This window comes from Syngnathus floridae, chromosome 4, assembly GCF_059516105.1.
Source record: "Syngnathus floridae isolate MCC-2025c chromosome 4, RoL_Sflo_1.0, whole genome shotgun sequence".
Taxonomy (NCBI): Eukaryota; Metazoa; Chordata; class Actinopteri; order Syngnathiformes; family Syngnathidae; genus Syngnathus; species Syngnathus floridae.
The window spans coordinates 20,149,963-20,169,237 of NC_142416.1; the positions used below are offsets into that span (position 1 = coordinate 20,149,963).

General features: G+C 49.1%; 3 protein-coding genes across 6 annotated transcripts; 2 read left to right on the forward strand and 1 right to left on the reverse strand.

The window, feature by feature from the left end:
- Positions 1-101: 101 nt before the first annotated feature.
- gpr179 (G protein-coupled receptor 179) lies at positions 102-8,104 on the forward strand. Of its 2 annotated transcripts, XM_088374218.1 has the most exons (12): positions 102-1,612; positions 1,750-1,858; positions 2,906-3,002; positions 3,074-3,270; positions 3,376-3,444; positions 3,778-3,887; positions 4,054-4,292; positions 4,359-4,497; positions 4,570-4,672; positions 4,755-4,895; positions 5,002-6,125; positions 6,201-8,104. In XM_088374218.1, the coding sequence occupies exons 1-12, from the start codon at positions 747-749 to the stop codon at positions 7,942-7,944; spliced, it is 4,938 nt and encodes a 1,645-aa protein (XP_088230344.1). In that variant the 5' UTR covers positions 102-746; the 3' UTR covers positions 7,945-8,104. The 2 variants fall into 2 exon arrangements, with proteins under 2 accessions (XP_088230344.1, XP_088230343.1); XM_088374217.1 differs by having other exon boundaries at positions 103-1,612; positions 5,002-8,104.
- Positions 8,105-8,127: 23 nt separating this feature from the next.
- Positions 8,128-10,540, reverse strand: mrpl45 (mitochondrial ribosomal protein L45). Its single transcript, XM_088374232.1, has 9 exons — positions 10,493-10,540; positions 10,177-10,297; positions 9,791-9,989; positions 9,508-9,625; positions 9,331-9,429; positions 9,160-9,208; positions 8,860-9,009; positions 8,445-8,618; positions 8,128-8,368 (listed from the first exon to the last, which is right to left on the reverse strand). Exons 2-9 carry the CDS (start codon positions 10,228-10,230, stop codon positions 8,270-8,272), a joined length of 942 nt encoding a protein of 313 aa, XP_088230358.1. The 5' UTR covers positions 10,231-10,297; positions 10,493-10,540; the 3' UTR covers positions 8,128-8,269.
- A 187-nt stretch (positions 10,541-10,727) lies between these two features.
- npepps (aminopeptidase puromycin sensitive) lies at positions 10,728-19,203 on the forward strand. 3 transcript variants are annotated; one of them, XM_088374224.1, is made up of 24 exons: positions 10,728-10,886; positions 11,520-11,683; positions 12,694-12,778; positions 12,857-12,934; positions 13,066-13,187; positions 13,261-13,368; positions 13,442-13,642; positions 13,965-14,061; positions 14,138-14,171; positions 14,361-14,475; positions 14,555-14,719; positions 14,791-14,895; positions 14,978-15,038; positions 15,329-15,438; positions 15,508-15,571; positions 15,693-15,832; positions 15,904-16,038; positions 16,109-16,328; positions 16,393-16,535; positions 16,607-16,663; positions 16,732-16,839; positions 16,947-17,102; positions 17,285-17,332; positions 17,398-19,203. In XM_088374224.1, exons 2-24 carry the CDS (start codon positions 11,561-11,563, stop codon positions 17,542-17,544), a joined length of 2,622 nt encoding a protein of 873 aa, XP_088230350.1. In that variant the 5' UTR covers positions 10,728-10,886; positions 11,520-11,560; the 3' UTR covers positions 17,545-19,203. The 3 variants fall into 3 exon arrangements, with proteins under 3 accessions (XP_088230350.1, XP_088230351.1, XP_088230349.1); XM_088374225.1 differs by lacking the exon at positions 10,728-10,886 and adding an exon at positions 11,340-11,357; XM_088374223.1 differs by lacking the exon at positions 10,728-10,886 and having other exon boundaries at positions 11,364-11,683.
- Positions 19,204-19,275: the final 72 nt, after the last annotated feature.

Consider the following 19,275-nt stretch of genomic DNA (forward strand, 5'->3'; position numbering starts at 1 on the left):
GTGTGTGTGTGCATGAATGAGGAGAGCCGTTGCCATGGTTACCACAACACGGGTTTTTGGCCTGCATCACACCTCACAGACGCTACATGGGCACACTTCAGAACAATGTGCATGCGTGGTGCTCTTCAGTGTGTGTGTGCGCGTGAGTGTGTGTGTGCATGAGCACAGTAAAAGCGCATCCAGCGAGTCTTTACGTCGGATGCGTTAATCCCAAATGATGCACAGCTTAACCCTAGTTTCACACTCACACACGCACACGCACGGCAAATGCCCTCTCACTCTCATCACCTTTGAGCAAGCAGCATGTGTGAGGGGAGGAAGGGAGAAACAAAAAAAGAGTGAGCGAGCGAGAGAGAGGGAGGGATGGGATGGGAAGGCGTAGGATGGATGAGTGTAATAAGCAGAGCTTCTGGAAACTCTTATGGAGCAACACGCAGCTGAGCGGCGCAAAAGAACAACAAGTTGGGGGGCTGCCCATCTGACAACAGAAAGAAGGCAGAGTAGAAGAACAAGAAGAAGAAGAAGCTGCAGGCTCTTCGGGTGCTGGTGATGCAGCAGGAAAAGAGAAAGACGTAAAGGGGGAAGAAGAAGCAACATTGGAAAGAAAATTTTGGTGTTCCTCTTGAGTTCCTGGTGCTACATCTGGAGTTGAGGATGAAGTTGTACAGTGAAGGTTTGCTCTTGTGAAGATCTTCCAAATTTCTGTCACCATGTGATGCTTGGCGGTGGCCACAGAAGCTTCCAGAATGTTTCTTCTTTTCTTTTTACTGCCGTCGCTGGTCAGAGGTCAGGTGACTGCAGATGCCTCTTTGAGAAACGTCAGTGACTCCTTCAACGCCAGCTCTCCGGAACCTCTTGGGTCCACCCCGGACCCGACCGGGCCTTCGTTCAGCACCTCGGAAGCCCCCCTGGAGGATGACTGGTCACCAGCGGAGACCTTCCTGTACACGGGGGACTCCTCTGTCGTGGGGGCGGCACGCTGTTCTCGGGCTTACAGCCCCCCCGGGCGGCCGGGCCCGCTTCCGGGCAGCATGCGGACTTCCCTCCGTCCGGCCCTGGACGCGCTGGCTAACACGGCCAACTTCCTCAACATGATCTTCCAGGCCAGCGACTTGCGTGAGAGCTCGGTTCCCGAAGACATGGAGTGGTACCACGCCCTGGTCCGAGCCCTGCTGGAGGCCGCCGGGCCGATCCGTCTGGCGCTGCTCACCTTTGATTGTGACCCGACTGGCACTGCCCCCCAGCTGGTGCTCCGGGCCAGCCGCGGCCCCCAAACTGGGGCACCCAGCATCTTTCTCCAGGACTTATCCAAGACGTGGGACGGCCTGCACCCGCCCGCCCCGGCCCCGGACGACGGCTGGTTCCGTCGATTCAAGTTTCCGGACACGACCCGGCCGCCCGCCCTCGCCAAGCGGGTCCTGCTGAACGACCTGAGCACCTTGGAAACGCCCAAGTGGAGTCGGGGCGACAGCTACGTGAGCAATGGCAGCGGCGTCCGCTGGGCCGGCGCCCCCTACCTGGACTGCAAAGATGGCCGCTTCGTACCCAGGTGGATGCTCACCTTGTCCACCGCCTTCTACGGCCTCAAGCCCGACCTCACCCCCGAGTTCAGGTCAGCACGCCACACAAGCACAATTGCGATCCAACTCGAGCTTGGGACTCGCCTGGCTCATGAACAAACCCCCAAAAAACACATCTGATTGCAAATTGCCATGTGAGTGATTAATCCTTTAAGATGTGTGTGCGTAGGGGTGTGATCCGCGTGGACGTGGACATCCAGAACATGGACGTGGACCAGTGCAGCACCCAGGACGGATGGTTTGCAGATACGCACCAGTGCAACCGCACCAGCATGGAAGTAAATAACAACACGTCACTTGTTAGCATGTCGCTAACAGAAAACAAACCGAATATCGAAATGAAAACTATCCTGAAAAATCCCAAACTATTCTGACCCAGGTTGGCTCCATTCATAATTCGAGTCCTTTCCCCGGGTGGTCTATTTAAAGATGGCGGCTGCAGATGTTCTGCGGGATTATGGCGTTAATCCAGCCCGCTGACACACTTCCCCTCCCTGGCGGAGGTCTGAAAGCAGTAGAAGCGAGGAAAAAAAATACAAAACAAAATTCCCAAAGCCACAGAGCACCTGTTGTCCCATCCTACTTGTCAGGCTTAGCGGATACACAAAGCTAACAGAACCTTTCTTGGATTTCAACACCAACCAAGGCTTGTTAGCCACATTAGCTTCAACATTGGGATGCTATAAATTATGTTTTCATTGTCTGTCTACAGTATAAAAAATGCTAAAATAGTTTCAGAGCAACCCTAATCAACCAAGGCCTGTTAGCCACATTAGCTTCAACATTTAAATGCTAATTTGTGGCTTCAAATGCAAATAATGATGTTTTAGTTGCATTATTTTCTGCCTTTAGACACAACAACATGTTTTTGTCATCAGTTTTGTTGTGGCTATAGTGAAACCAAAGCTAAGATAATGTAACTACAGCATTCAAAATGGCGGCATACCGATATAAAGGACCGGCGTTAAAATCTAATCCATATCACTTTAATGTTCAGCTTGCACCATTTATGGGATATACTTTGTGTGCGCGTGTGTGTTTGCGTGTTTGTGTGCGTGGTTGACCGCCGGTCTTCCTTCAGAGAAGGATAAAACACTCAGGCGTGGTTTTATGCATCCATTTAGCTTTTAACGTAGATTAACACACAAGTCAAACAAGTAAGAATGTGTGTGTGTGTTTACTATTTGTGAGGCAAAAAAAAAAATCTGTGTGAAAATGTTTGATGCCAAAACATTACATAAAAAAACTTAGTTAGCCATTTTACGTGAATTAAAATTATCTTCTTGATTCTTCGAAATGTTCAATTGGAATCAACTTTGCCGCAGTGTGTGCCGATTAGCGGGCGAGGCTTCCGGCTGGGTCAGTACTGCTGCCGCTGCAAAGACGGATACTACGACCCGGATTCGGCCAATCAAGATGGAGGTAAGATGGTCTTTTAGGGCTTTGATTTTGGGGTAGGGCTCTAAATTCCTCACTGGGCTCTTTTTGTGCAGATGACGGCGGCGCGTGTTACCCGTCCTTGCCGACGTGCGTGCCGTGCTGGCCGGGGTGCGGGCGGTGCCGGGACGGCGCCCCCTGTCGGGTACAGGAGGACGGACCCTTGAGGGCCGTCGTCATGGCCGCCCAGGGGACCTTCATGGTGCTGGTCTTTGTTAGCATGCTGGCCGCCTACCGACATCGCAGGAGCAAGGTAACAACTGCAGAAACAAAAGAGTTTGCAACATGGCGGACACGCACTACTTTTGTCTAAAAGTTTCACTTCAAGCAATTTGTTGTTTGCTTTCCGTCTTTTCAGCGGATTCGTGCGTCGGGCCTCCTGCTGCTGGAGGCCATCTTGTTTGGCTCGCTGCTCCTCTACTTCCCAGTAAGCGAAACATTCTTCACGCAAAGCTTCTGTTTGCTTAGCTTTAGCTTAGCGTCGCTCTCTCGGTCGAGAGCTTCGTCTCCCCGGTGTTGCTGGCAGACCTCGACGGCCAGCTCAGCATTTGTGCTGATTAAAAGGACACGTTGAGTGCACGCCGTCCGCTTACGCGCGTGCGTCATCAACACAATCATGTATCACATTTTTTTTTGGAGCTGATGCTCTTATCTCGAGTGGCTGGACAGTCTAATTCCTGGATTACCGGATGACGGCGCAAGCGCGCCAAACGGCTAGCATGTGAAGCCAGGGCAGTTATGAAAGCCATAATGTGCGCAGGTGTTCATCCTCTACTTCAAACCCAGCACCTTCAGGTGCATCCTTCTCCGCTGGGTCCGCATGTTGGGCTTCTCCATCGTCTACGGCACGCTCACTCTCAAAATGTACAGGTCAGATCAGAGCACGTGCATGGACAGAAAAGTTGACAACATTTTGCACCTCACAGATGACCTGGAGAGACTCCGAACTCCTCACTGGGTTCGGATTTACAGCGTGGCTCCAAATTGTAGTCTGGGTTGAGGTCTGCCATCTGGAAAGTTGTCAATGTTCCTCCAGGGTTCTGAAGGTGTTCCTGTCCCGCACGGCCCAGCGAGTTCCTTACATGTCCAGCCTGCACCTTCTGAGGATCCTGGGCGTCATGCTGATGACGGCCAGCTGGTTCCTGTGCGCCTGGACGGTGAGCGTCCTCCAGAACCGAGACAGGAACATTCCCGTCATCGTCAGCACCACCACGGCACAGGGTCAGGGCTTTGACCTTTGCTACCTGGACCGCTGGGACTACATGATGGCTGTCGGTGAGGACCAGAAGAAAATCTTACCTGCTTGCAGATCAGCTGATTGTCACTGACGCGCTCCCACAGCCGAGCTTCTGTTCCTGTGCTGGGGCAGTTCCCTTTGGACCACCGTCCGGCCGGTACCCTCGGCTTTCCACGAGCCTCGCTACATGGGCATCGCCATCCACAATGAGCTGCTTCTGTCCACCGTCTTCCACCTGTGCCGGTAAACGGCGAGCTGGATCGGCGTTGCGATAAAGGAACCCGCCGGAGAATTAACGTGGTCTCCCCCATTCAGGTTTTCGTTTCCTTCTCTGCATCCCGACTGGATGCTGCTGCTCTCCTTTGCGCACACCCACGTGACCATCACGGTGACACTCGCGCTGATCTTTATCCCGAAGGTAAAGAACATCCTTGAGGACCTGAAGTTAAGTCTTGATTGCTTTCAAAACAGGAAGTCTGAGATTTGTGGTCTTCTGACAGTTCCTGTACATGAGCAAAGGTGGCAGGGAGGAGATCGCCGCCGAGGTGTACGAGGACGAGGTGGACCTGCGGCGCTCGTACCTCAACAGCAGCTTTCGCTCGGCCTGGAGCGAACGCAGCGTGGATCCCGATGACTTTCGGGTAAAGTTCCGACAAAGTTGTCATTTTGCAACTGGACAGAAAGATATCACAAACTTCTCCTCTGATGTTTTGTCCATTTCTGTCCTCCTGCCTTGTACTCAACCAGGACGAACTCAAGAGATTATACATCAAATTGGAAGTCAACAAATCCAAGAAGATGACAGCAAACAACCCCCACCTGCCAAAGAAGCGAAGTTCTCGATGCGCTTTGGGCCGATCGCTTATCAAGCGCATCGCCGAGATCCCCTTGAGCCGGCAGTGCAGTCGGGAGGACCGAGACGGATCCTTCCGGAGCAGGAATCACTCGGGCTCTTTCAGGAGGACCCCGGAGAACCTCAGCATCAGAAGTTCCATGAAATCCCGATCGCCGTCTCTACGCAAGTGTGATCAGTACTACACCCACGAAAGAGATTCATCCTCGCGGGATTCCTCCAGACTTCGGGCTGACGTGGCCAAAAGATCGTCCCAAAGATCAGAGACGGACTCTTTGGACATGCACCCGGCGGTTTGCAAATCAGTCAGCGCGCAAAATTTAACCATCGATACCAATTTCTTGCACCTTCCTGATCACAGCAGGCTTCACAAGTCGTGGAGCCTGACATCCACTCATTCCATGGAGAACATGTCCAAGGGGAACGGATCCAATCTCTCTATTAGCGAGCAGACCAGGAGTGCTCTGCAGTCAGAGACTTACGACAAAACCGAGGTGTGCCCTTGGGAGGTGGAGCCGGAACATTCGGGGGATAAGAGCCAAAAGCGTGTCACCTACGCAAATTCTCAGGAGGACGAATGTCCGTCCTCGCCGGTTGCTCTGGTATGTCCCTGGGACCATTTCCCGCTCACGGAGAACAACCTATCGCAAGACAAAGGCGACGCCGAGTCCCCCAAACTCCCGGTCTCCGCCAGCGCGCCGGGTTCTCCGAGAACCAAAGCGGGCAAAGATCAGCGAGTTTTTTCCTTCCGACATACAACCACCAAGTGGCTCTCTGTCAAATCCTTCCTGACCTCGGTGGAAGCGGCGAACAAAACAAACAAAGATGAAGTCCTAGATAGAGAAGGTTCCCAAAAAAGTGTCTCGTCGTCATCCAGGTCGTCCATTCGGCGTCCCAGCGTGGAGAAGAGGACGCTTCGCAAGAGAAGCATGACCACGACAGATGGAAAACCGTGCCTGGTGAAGCAGAACGCCGTGCGACTGTCCTCCGGGGATTCGTCCGACAGGAGCCCCAGAAGGTTGGTGATTGTCAGATCCGCCGTCCACCCGGTCGATACGGACGAGAGCACCTACGAAAACGTATACCTCTCCAGGCAGAGTAGCAAACGAAGCAGCATAAGCACCTGCAGTTCCAGGACACCGTCCACTCACAGAAGAGGAAGCAAACGAATGGCGGCGGCGTTGAAAAACGTATCTCAAGCCGACGTTTGTCCGTGGGAAGGACTGGCGGAGGCCGTGAAGAAGCAGCAAAGCTTGAAAGCAGACGTTTGCCCGTGGGAAACAGAAACACCTCAACAGCAGGACACAGCCACAAGGCAGGACAGCGGTCGGGCGGACGCGTGTCCTTGGGAGTGTCAAGATCTTACGGAAAATCCGTATGCCAATCCGGTAAAGACCCAACTGTGTCTGAAGCCATCCGTGGATGTATGTCCCTGGGAGGCAGCAGAAGTTCCTGTCCCCATCATCAAACAAGATAGCGAGTATGCTAACGTTTGCCCTTGGGAAGCAGAAGTCGTGTATGAGAACCTAAACCCTGTCCAGACCAAGGGGTCCCTCAAGGTGCCCTCACGACGGGAAGCAGCAAAAGCCGCAGTCTTCCCTGGTGCGTCAAAAGAACAAGTTCCTGCGATGCATCAGGACAGGAAAATGACCCGGACCCAAGAAAGTTGTCCGTGGGACTTTCCGGAGCCACCAAAAATGACAGATGGTCTTGTAGAAGACGGGAAACGAGAAGCAACAGCTTCGCAAATTACAATCAAGGCAGATATTTGTCCCCGGGATCCTGGACAACAGATCGGGCGCCTGGATTCCCAAGGAGAGAAGCCACACAGCGTTCGAGGAAATATTTGCCCCTGGGAGACGTCAGAATTGGAAAAAACGGAGCTCTCGGAAACGTCCAAAAACATCAGACAAGATACCGCCCGTGAAAACGTCTGCCCGTGGGAGGACACCACGACGGGCGAAATTGGGACCGAACGACCAAAGTCGACACAAAGGCAAGACAGCACAAGGGAAGATGTTTGTCCTTGGGAGACAAATGAGCCAAATGTTCTGAAAAAGCAGGACAGTTCTAGAGAAAGTGTTTGTCCATGGGAGACAGAAGAACCAAAAACCCTGAAAAAGCAGGACAGTTCCAGAGAAAACATTTGTCCATGGGAGACAGAAGAACCAAAAGCCCTGAAAAAGCAGGACAGTTCCAGAGAAAACATTTGTCCATGGGAGACAGAAGAACCAAAGGTTGTGAAGAAACAAGGTTCTGGAGAAAGTGTGGACCAGACAAAAGTTCTGAAAAAGCAGGAGTCCTCTAGACAAAGTGTTTGTCCATGGGAAACTGAAGACACAATGTCTGCTAAGATACAAGATACCACAAGAGATGTTTGCCCGTGGGAAATGGAAAACCCTCAAGACGCTTCTGAAACTCATGTGGCAGGAGACAAAGTTCTCAAGAAAGAGGACAGCTCTCGGGCTAGCGTCTGCCCATGGGAGACTGAGGACACCACAGAGCAAGAAACCTTGCTTTCAGAAACAGGAGGAACGAGCGGTGACCAAGTTGGCACTCCTGCTGAAATCCTGGAGCCGCAAACATCAACCTCGCCCAGCAGCGAGAAAGAAGACATAACAGAAGAACAGGACACAACGGACGAACTCAAAGCCAGCCTGGCACTGGGCCGCCGTGACGCCTTGTGTCCCTGGGAGATGGCCAGAAGTCGCTCGGGATCCTTCGCTGACAACAACTCTGACGTTTTCACGTGGGAGCCTGAGAACATCCCTGAGGAAGACGAGGAAGACGATGCCGAATGCGCGGCGGAAGCGCTCATATTCCCGCCCGACTTGTGACCTCGAGGCCCGACGACAAGCGAGAAGGCTTTTCAAGGAACCGGGTTTTGAGGAGACCTTTTAGAGATGCATCTGCGTGCTAAATTTTTCCTCCATCCATCCATCCATACATCATCATCCTGCAGCATAGTCAAACGAAATAAACCTTTGTATTTGTGAACGTCCATTTTTATTCGCTTTTTTTTTTTTTTTTTTGACACGCGCATATGAGGTTTGAATGATTTAAAATAAAGACAAAAAGAGGAAGCAGAGATTTACCAAAATTTAAGCAACCAAAAAGTGCTCCAATAGACAATGGACTTTGAATGCAGCACTACCTGGAGGCTCATTTGGACCACTGCACCGCCTCTGCTTTGGGAACTTTGTAGTTGAGGGCATTGAATTCTTCTTCGGGCTTTAGGTCTGGACCGGGGATCATCACGGTCTAAAAAGAAGGAGCTCAAGTTGCAAAGCGCCCTTGGAGGTGACCTGAAGTGAACGTGACGGCAACTGCTGCTTACTTTAATGACGGGGGCCTTGGCGGGGGCCCAGGACGGCACAATCTTCCCGTGAAGTCGCCAGCGTCCGTATGGGTTGACCAGGTGGCGCTCCATGACCAAATATTCCAACACGTCCTTGGGCTGAGCTTCGTCGCCTAGCATCAAGCGGCCGAAGCGATCGTAGATGGCCAGAATCTGCCGGAGGACATTTTGTCAACGCAAATGCGCACATGCTCCAACTCTTTTTCAATATGCAAAAAAAATAAAGAAATATAAAATAATATAAAAAATACAAATATATATAATACAAATTTAAAAATTAAATAATTGTATTTTAAATTATTCACCAAGTACAACAAAATAAATAAAAAAGCCTGTGAGCCTTAAAAAAATAAATAAAATAAATAGTCTGACCAATTCAGCTCAAGTGTCTTACCTGTCTCGAGTGCATGCGGACCGTCACCTGGCCGTAGAGGTTGCCCTTCGAAACCATGTCGGGGCAGCGGGCGTGAACCACGCGGGGCGGCTCCAGTGACTCCACCAAGCGCCAGCGCAGGGTCTTGTAGCGGTTGCCCCGAGTCATCTCCTGCCACGAAGAAAGCCGAGTTGCCAACAAAACCCAACGGGGCTAGAAAATACTTTTTGTTGTCTTTTAGTTTTTTGGACTAATTAGCTTATCACAGTCTCAAAATTATTGAGGTGGTCAGTGTCGCCAGAGCACGCCCAAACCTCTTACCGGGTAACAGCGCTCCGTCACCAGCGAGTGAAGCTTCTCTCTGTTGAAGCTGCACAAACATTGAAAGGAATCAACTGCTTCAAGTTGCATAACTATTTGTAAAATTAGTGTCATTTTGTACCCCCCCCAAACTTTACAGAAGTATTCATCGACAACTAAGAAATTCCGTACGTGCACAGCATGTTGTGAGCCTCCGTGAAGATTTCTTGGGCTCGTTCGGCAAAATCCTTGGAGGAGAACTCGGAGTCGAACTCTTTGATCTTACGAATTCTGAAAGGATGAAAAACCAAACATTTTGTGACCATTCCGAAAAGGTGTCCGGGCCTATTCGCGACGGCGTAATCTTACGCCAACTGTGAGGAGGCGCTCTGCCGCAGCTGCTCCGTGCGCTGCTTCAAGCCTTCTTTGGACAGAGAGGAGAGACGAGCGTCGCCTTCGGGAGGAACGTAGGGGTCAAAGATTCCCGCTGGAAGACAGACAAAACAGTGAATGAAGAGTGAAAAGGTCGTATCACATTTTTTGGAAGTCATCTTTCTGCCACTAGGTGGCATGGTGGACAATTGTCGACAGGAAGAGTCCATATTTATTTTCAAATTAAAGCAAATTAATTTGAGCAGAAAGAAGCCAGTACCGGTACAGGAAATATTGATGGGCCTCTCCATGTACTCCTGCCGGAACACAACACCAGCCGCTCTGGCCTTGGCTTCGGGGTTGACATCCCTCTTGCCCTTCATGCCCACGGGCGGTGGGACATAAAAGCGCTTCTTAGTTCGCACGGGCACTAAAAGCGGCACGGGGTGCCGCGGCACGCCCGCTGAAGTTTGGGAAACCTTGTGGGAAGATGACGGGCAAAGGCTCATTTATTTATTCGCTGCTGAGAGGAGTCTATATGCTTGCTAACCAGTCACTAGCTAACGCTACGTTCAGGCGGTGACTTAGAATGTGCAATTAACGCGTCAACTAGATCAACAAAATGAGTCTGCTTTGTTGAACAAAATGCTTCAAATGGTCGTTTACCTTCCATGTCGCTCGCTGTAACGCCGCTAGCGTCCTCGTTGAGGGCGCCGCCATCTTGATGCCATTTAGCGGAAATTGTAAAGAAAACTATTTCCGGTGGTGTTCGCTGAACGCACCATTTCTTCACAGACAAATACATACAATTAATATTTACATTTTTAAATGCTACTATTGGTTTAACAGAATCTTTAAAATAACAAAAGTAAAAATGTGATTTGACTCACACTTACACAGCATAGCCATTTGATAATTTAGCAACAATTTTAGTAAATAGCAACACATTTTCACAAATACATATGTATTTGTACTTTCTCACATCTCATTTTCTCATTTTGCGGGTATCGGCTTGGAAGATTTAAAAAAAAAAAAAAAAGTTGAGCTGTTCTGACGTAGCGTGCGCGCGCACCGCACCCCAATGCGGTTCCGTGACGTCAGGGTAAACGTGGCCGCGCGCACGTGATCCGACAAAGGGTGAGCACACAAACCTGTCATGACGTCACACATGCGTCCGCTGATTGTCCACTTTTTCAATTAAGAAGGGGGTATATATTTTTTTAAGTATCACAAATCTCATTCCATTTTAAAAACTGACGTGATAAAGCTACATTTCATAAATAATTTTTTTTATTTTATTAGACTCGTAGTGTTGAATATATTGTAATATTTCAGGCTACGTAACACGAACAACAAGCAACGCGTCCACGGATAAAGTGAGTATAAATGATTTAATGACACTACAACATTATCCAAACACTTCAGCATTCATGAACTTTATTGTTATCATTACTAAACTACATTTATATTCATATACATTTAGTTTTTTTACTGTGTTTTTTGTTGTCTTCGTTATAAATTTGTTTTACCTGCGTTTATTGTGTGACTTCATTTTGCTCCATGTACAGCACTGTATGGAGCAATTGTTGCACTAGTTCTAATTATTATTATTATTATGATCTTTATTATCATTATTACATGCGTGCAACGTGGAATGACTCCGGTGTGCATGAGGGTGTGACTGACTGGTTGTTTGGCTGGCGACCAGTTCAGGGTGTTGTCTGAGAAACTGGCATGCTGTTGGGTAGCCTGGGCGGAGTGTGTTGCCCTGGTGGGGTGGGACCACGCCATCAACCGCTTCCGATTGGGACCTCGGAAATTCCGCTCGTGACGGGAGGAGACTCGCTGTGAGTGTGATCCGACAGCGAGAGAGCGAAGCTTCCGGTTGATGTCGCTCCTTCTGAGCCGCACGCTCACGCAGTCCTCCCTGCTGGTGCAAAGACTCAGCGGCCGACCAGCGTCCACTGTCCTCCCGTGCGCACTCATAAAAGTCCGCCAACTCGTTGCAGATCTTCCCACGGTGAGAGCGGCCGCTCAGTGTACAGCAGCCATGGCCAAAAGGAGGCCCTTCGAGCGGCTACCCACGGACGTGTACCCCGTAAACTACGGGCTCTCTCTGCAGCCCGACCTGGTCAACTTCACGTTCGGCGGCAAGATGCAGGCGATGGTGGAGGTACTTGCAACCCAACCGTGACACAACACGCCTGTCATTCACTCAATGCACTCTTGATTATTTTTTTTTTTCCCCTTATGTAATATGTCAGTCAGTTGGCCATTAGCTCGCCTGTCGTAGCCCAACAAGGATTTCCCATTTAGAAGAAATATGGCGACGTGCACATTTTCCATTAAAATATATCTAATGTTTAATGTTGTTGTTTTAGATCCTGCTGTGCTTCAGTTTTGTGTGCCTGGACGCCAAATCGCTCAAGACTTGCACTCTCATGTTAGCTTAGCGGTTAGCAATTAGCGCGCTAGCTAACATCGCTTGTCACTGCGACTAATCATTGTATTTTTATGTTGCCTCCGCGGTTAAGCCCTTTTCCTCACCGGTGCGTGACCGCTAAACAACTGTTTGCAGTTGTGGTGGTAATAATATTAACATAACAAGATTAATAATAACAAATATTATTCGTAGTCGGTGGATGGATAGTTGCAAGATGGTTAGTGTTTGACAAGGCCCGGCACGCACACACACGCACAACACACACATGGATTTTTTTCATCTTAAAGCAACACTAGGTAACTTTTCATCATTAAACTTTTGTTTGTATTGTGTGTTGTCTACGCTGATAATCTCACACATAGTGATTTCTATCCTATCACTGTTGTAAAATCTCCAAGACACAATTATTTCCAGATCAAATGTGAGCTAATAAAAAATGAAGAAGAAACATAGCTAGCTCTGCTTTTCTCACAGTAAGGTCACTTCTTGACTGGTCACATTCTGTCTTATGTCACAATTCTCAAGAGTTTGGAATGGTCGACTTTCCCCACACACATGAACGTTAGCGGTGTGAGTAGATTCCAACCTCTCAAAGTAGTTCCAACGATTCACGCAAAGACTCGATGAGTGGCTCGAGGGTTTGTCCGCACGAAATTTCCTAAAGTCCCTTTTTGGTCAAATGGTGTTCCTTGAAAAGAGATGATTTGTGAACTTTGGATCTGTTTGTGTTGCCTGTGCAGGTAACGCAAGCCACCAATCAGATTGTGATGAATTGCGCCGACATCGACATCATCACCGCCTCCTTTGTACCTCATGGAGGAGATGGTGAGCGATTGATTTGTACCACACCGCTTTTTTCTTCATCACATGATCACTTGAGTCTTGTATTTTTTTGTTTTGTAGAAATTGACGCCACGGGGTTCAACTATCAAAACGAGGACGAGAAGGTGACCTTGTCCTTTCCTTCCATTCTGAAGAGAGGTGAGAAGATTACAAAAAGATGCTCATTTTAAAAGTTGGTAACGCCCAAAAATTGAATTGTTGCCCAAGAAGGCGTGCTTGAATCTTCTTACGTAACTTTATTGGACGTTTTGCTCTTTCTTCCTTGTAAGGTTCTGGCGTGCTGAAGATCAAGTTTGCCGGGGAGCTGAATGACAAAATGAAAGGTTTCTACAGGAGTAAATACACCAACACCGCGGGCGAGACTTGCTACGCTGCCGTCACGCAATTTGAGGTGAGATGTTTGTGCCTTTTCCGGGCCAGACTTTAGTTGCTTCCTACCGTGATCTGAAATTTGAACTCCTCAGGCCACGGACGCCCGCCGAGCGTTCCCCTGCTGGGATGAGCCGGCCATCAAAGCCACCTTTGATATCACGCTGATCGTCCCCAAGCACTGCGTGGCCTTGTCCAACATGGTACGAGAACAATCCACTTCCCGTCGCTATCTTTGCGCACGTCGTTTGCATCTCCACATTTACGTTCTTCCAGAACGTGGTGGAGCGCCAACCGTACCCCAACGAGGAGGACCTGGTGGAGATCAAGTTTGGCACCACGCCCGTCATGTCCACGTACTTGGTGGCGTTCGTCATCGGCGAGTTCGACTACGTGGAGAGTCAGTCGTCGGACGGCGTGCTGGTGCGCGTCTACACGCCGGTTGGGAAAGCCGAGCAGGGTCGCTTTGCCCTGGAGGTGAGCTTGCCCGTCTTCCTAGTTCCACTTTATCTTCTGCTGAAGAAAGAAAACCAATGACATTGACCTTTTTTTTTTTGTTCTTTCCCCCCTTCTGGAATTTTCTTTAGTTCTCGTCGTACCAAACAAGCGCCATTATTTTTGTATGTAAACATGAACCTGTTAGAAATGAACGGCCAGTTGCTATATATAGCAACAATGTGGCTTATCTGGCAACACGGCCTGTGCTTTTGGAAACGAGCGCCCCTATTTTCATCCGTGTTGTCGGTGTAAGCAGCGCTCGTCCGCTGGGGACTCATTAAATCTTTTTCCGTGTGTTCAGGTGGCAACGAAGACGTTACCGTTCTACAAAGACTACTTCGATGTTCCTTATCCTTTGCCTAAGATTGATCTCATCGCCATTGCTGACTTTGCTGCCGGTGGGTGGTTGTCTCCGCAACGTTCTGCAAGCACACAAGCCGCTATGAAAAATGATTTTTTTTTTTTTTTTTTTAGGTGCCATGGAAAACTGGGGCCTTGTTACTTACAGGTAGCTAACCGTTCCTGCTCGTTTGGATCCAAAAGTGTAGTTTGGATCCATGGGAGCAAAACTGTGATGAACGCAACTCATGTGCGTTTACATTGCTGGCAAATATCTGGATCAGAACTGGATCAAACTGGATCATTTAAAAAAAACAAAAAAATTGTTTCCAGAGCATGTTGTTTGCTTTCTGTGCAGGGAGACGGCGCTGCTTATTGACCCAAAGAACTCGTGCGCGTCTTCCAGGCAGTGGGTGGCGCTGGTGGTGGGTCACGAGCTCGCTCACCAGTGGTTCGGAAACTTGGTCACCATGGTAACCTGGCGACAGCTGCACAAATCAACCAAATGTTCCAAACGGCCACGAAGACAGCGCGTGCTTGTTTTGCCCGCAGGAATGGTGGACGCACTTGTGGCTCAACGAGGGCTTTGCGTCTTGGATCGAGTACCTTTGCGTGGACCACTGCTTCCCAGAGTACGACATCTGGACGCAGTTTGTGTCCGCCGACTACACGCGTGCTCTGGACCTGGACGCGCTGGATAGCAGTCATCCCATCGAGGTGGGCAACCGTCGGGTCGGCGCCGTCGCTTCGCCGCGCTGACAGCCCGTTTCGTCTTCCGCCTCCCTCAGGTGAACGTGGGCCATCCGTCCGAAGTGGACGAAATCTTTGACGCCATCTCTTACAGCAAAGGGGCGTCGGTGATCCGAATGTTGCACAGCTACATTGGCGACGAGGTGGTCCGGCATTTCCAAAAACTTTGTCATTTGTTTCCGAATCCCAAAACAACCAACCGAACTTTTGCTTGCTTCTCTGCAGGACTTCAGGAAAGGAATGAACGCCTATTTATTGAAGTTCCAGCACAAAAATGCCTCAACAGGTACGATGGCTCCATATTTTTTTGGTACTAGTCAGGAAGACGAGGAAGAAAAAGCGCCTTAAAGATTTCTTTTGATTAAACGAGGTACTCCAATGAATGGTGCTAACCTCTTTATTCGCACTTGGCTGTAGTTTGTATATTAACCAATTCACTGCCAGCACAAAATGGCTGTTTGATGTCTATAGCCGTCAATGAATGAGTTAAGAAAAAGTTGGTCGGTGTTTTGTTAGTAAAAAAGAAAAACCAGCAATTATAACCATGGACGCTAAGACGTGTATTTTATTCTTCAGAGGACCTCTGGGAATGTTTGGAGCAAGCCAGCGGCAAACCCATCGCCACGGTGATGAGCTCGTGGACCAAACAGATGGGCTTCCCCATTATTGTGGTGGAGCAGGAGCAGGTGAGTCAAAAAAACAAAACAATAACTTTGAGGAACTTGCTTGTGACTCCTCGTCCGTCTCGTTTGAAGCACGGCGAGGACCGCGTCCTCACAATCTCTCAGAAGAAGTTCTGCGCTAGCGGACCTCATAATGGCAAGTACTTTTTCAACATATTTGTTTACTTAAGAGCCGTTCAACTTCTATCCAATTTCTTTGCTTTATCATTGCATCAGTATGTATGGAAATTAAAGTTCACGCTAAGGATCTTTCCCAGGTGAGGATTGCCCTTACTGGATGGTACCCATCAGCATCTGCACCAGCCAGGACCCCACCTGCAACAAAGTCCAGGTTCTACTGGACAAACCCCAGACCATCATCACCCTGCAAGGCGTCACTCCCGACCAGTGGGTGAAGGTCAGCACGCCCGAACGGGGGCCTTGGAACGGACGACACGGACCGGCTCTGACCCGCCGCTCGCTTTTCAGGTCAATCCCGGTACGGTGGGCTTCTACCGCATGCAGTACAGCTCATCCATGCTGCAGAGCCTGCTGCCCGGTATCCGAGACCTCAGCCTGCAGCCCGTGGACCGCCTCAGCCTTCAGAACGACCTCTTCTCCCTTGTGAGTTATAAAAAATGATCATAAAAAAGTCTCGTTTTGTCACACGGGTAATAAATGTGTTGTGGCAAAGTCCCGCGCAGGCATGATCAGCACGGTGGAGGTGCTGCGTCTGATGGAGGCCTTTGTCAACGAGCCCAACTACACGGTGTGGAGCGACCTCAGCTGCAACCTGGGCGTCCTGTCCTCGCTGTTGTCCCACACCGACTACCACGACGAAATCCAGGAGTTTATCCAAGACCTCTTCACGCCCATCGGACTCCGCCTGGGCTGGGACTGCAAGGCTGGAGAAGGTGAGACGACGGTGGGAAGGTAGAGGCAGCTTTGATTGATCATGTTGTCCCCCCCCCCCCGCAGGGCACCTGGACGCTCTGCTCAGGAGTCTGGTTCTAGGCAAGTTGGGCAAGGCGGGACACAAGCCCACCTTGGAGGAGGCCCGGCGGAGATTCAAGGAGCACGTGGACGGCAAAAACATTTTGCCTGCCGACCTCAGGAGCCCGGTAAATTTCACGCGTGTTGTGGCGCAAAGCGGTACTACACTGCGGACAATTAACGTTGTCTTGGTTCTCAGGTTTATTTAACAGTGCTGAAGCACGGCGACAGCAACACGTTAGACACCATGCTGAAGGTAAGACGGACGCGGCCGTTGTGTTTGCTCCTCTGGCAGACGGTTGACGACGTGTCCTTCTGTCGCAGCTTCACAAGCAAGCCGACATGCAGGAGGAGAAGAATCGCATCGAGCGAGTACTCGGCGCGATCTCGGCGCCGGAACTCATCCAGAGAGTGCTCACCTTCGCTCTCTCGGTAAGCCAAAGCTTGATTTATTTCCCCGATCGAAAGAAAAAGAAAGAAAACAACCACGGTGCGCACACACGCGAGTTAACCCGTGTGTGTGTTGTTTTTGCGTCCAGGAAGAGGTCCGTCCGCAGGACACGGTGTCTGTGATCGGTGGCGTGGCGGGCAGCAGCAAACATGGCCGCAAAGCCGCCTGGAAGTTTGTCAAGGACAACTGGGAGGAACTTCATAATCACTACCAGGGCGGATTTTTATTGTCCCGGCTCATCAAGGTCATTATCGTGACAATAAAATCATGTGATGACACTTAGCAGTAGCGCCGCTGTGTTTCCGATGGATAAGAGTGCCACAAGTCAAAACATTAGGGACACTAAACAAGAGCCTTTTTATCGCTTTCCTAATTATTATGAGAAACATTTACAGTTGACATTTATTTTCTTTGTCATCCTTCCAGCTGACAGTGGACGGGTTTGCCATCGACAAAATGGCCGCAGAAGTCAAGGTGGGATTTTGATTTGATTTGATTTCCACCCTGGCGCCGCGCTAACTTCTGCCGTTTCCCGACAGAGTTTCTTCGAGAGTCACCCGACGCCGGCGGTGGAGCGCACGGTGCAGCAGTGCTGCGAGAACATCCTGCTCAACGCCGCCTGGCTCAAGCGCGACGCCGACGACATCCACCAGTATCTAATGCAGCGCAAGGCGCCGCCCGTTTGAGACACCCCCCCTCCGCTCCCCTTCCCCTCCCCTCCATTACCATTCCCCGCCCCTTCTTCCAGGCCAGCCCCGCTCCGTCTTCCTCAGGCGGTAGAAAATGGACCGCGGACGTTGGTTTTCTCTCCAGACGCTGAACACCGCAAAGCCAAGAATTACACAGACTACACGACTGCTACATCATTTACACCTGGACTGACAGGGATGCTTGGTTTTAGCCCCGCCCCCTCTTAACCCGACCGCCACCAAGACTCGTCGTCATCATCCCTCGCCTGCCTCCAGACAACTGCGAAGCCCTGTTTATCATGCATGACTGGCTCAGCGTTGTCGGCCAAGTGTGTTAAAAAGGCACCGGGAGGTCGGCTCGCGCCCTCCGACTTTTTACGTCGTCAAATCCGTGCGGCCAATCGATAATCGTCCGACTGGTAATATGAATTCCTAACAAACTAATCACGTGTGAGAATCTTGATTTGGTATTATTAGGCGAGTTTTTAGTTTGACTTTTTCAATTTCCCACCACACAAAATGCAAGTGTACGACGAAACAATATCGAGCGGTGGAAAGTACAAAATACTCAAATACATTTGAGAAAGAAGTACAGTACATTCATTAAAATATCAAAAACCTATATGGGAGGTAAAAAAATATCAAAAATTATGCAAGTGCAAAAAATACGACAACAAAATCCCAATCACTTGAGATTCTTGATTTGGTGTTTATTGGAGGAAAAAAATGGGGATGTAGGCAAGTTATGAAGTCACAAAATGATGGTGCATGAAAAAATGTGTTAAAAAATACAAATGATTGAAAATTAGAAATTATTTTTTAAAATTAGGCAAAAATACAGACAAATGTAACAATACCTAATTTTGACTGAAATATTTGAGAGAGAAATGAATAAGGGAAAATGGGGGCAAAAATATATTGGCCAAAAATATGCTACAAAAATACACAGGTGAAAATAGAAATAGATGAAAAGTCTGAAACATGACAAAATGCTTGTCATGGACAAAATAACTAAGTATTTCAGCCAATACTTTTCTGTTCTAATAATTCTATGAATTCTTATTCAGTAAACCCATCTTGTGTGATAATTTGTGTTGATTAGATTTTTTTTCCCCCCTCTCAATTTCCCAACACAACTAGAAAAAGTTTTCCTTTCTCCTTTTTTAAAAAAATTTCTTTTGCTCTTTTTTTTTTGTCTTTTCTTTCTATCTTTCGGACAGACAGGTCAGTTGCTGTTAACACCTAGGCCAGCCACATCCTCCATTTTGAAGCTTTTTGTTTGAGCAAGGTTAGCGCAGTCCTACAAATTACACGACAGAACCTTTCTGCACCCCCGTCCGTCCCTGAAGTTTGTACAAGACCACCTGATGATGACGTAATTCTCTTCTTATGACCCCCCCCAACCCCTTCCTTATCCGGAAGCCTTAAATAAATTGGTCGACTGCTTTGTAGAAAGTGAAATGAAAAGACGAAAGAAACGCAATGATTCTGATTTGTGGTAGGAGTACAAGAATATCATATTTAGAGTTTGATGTCCTTTTGGAAACATTGAGTTATCCAGACCTCCCCGGACATCACACCCAGGAATATTTATTGTTTCATTTCTTTTATGTTCAAAGTATGCTCGGTGTTCATTAAAGTGAAAGGATTATACAACGTGCCTTTATTTTTGCGTGATTAACTCATTAAAATAACATTTTGAGAGCCACTTTCACACAAATCAATTGC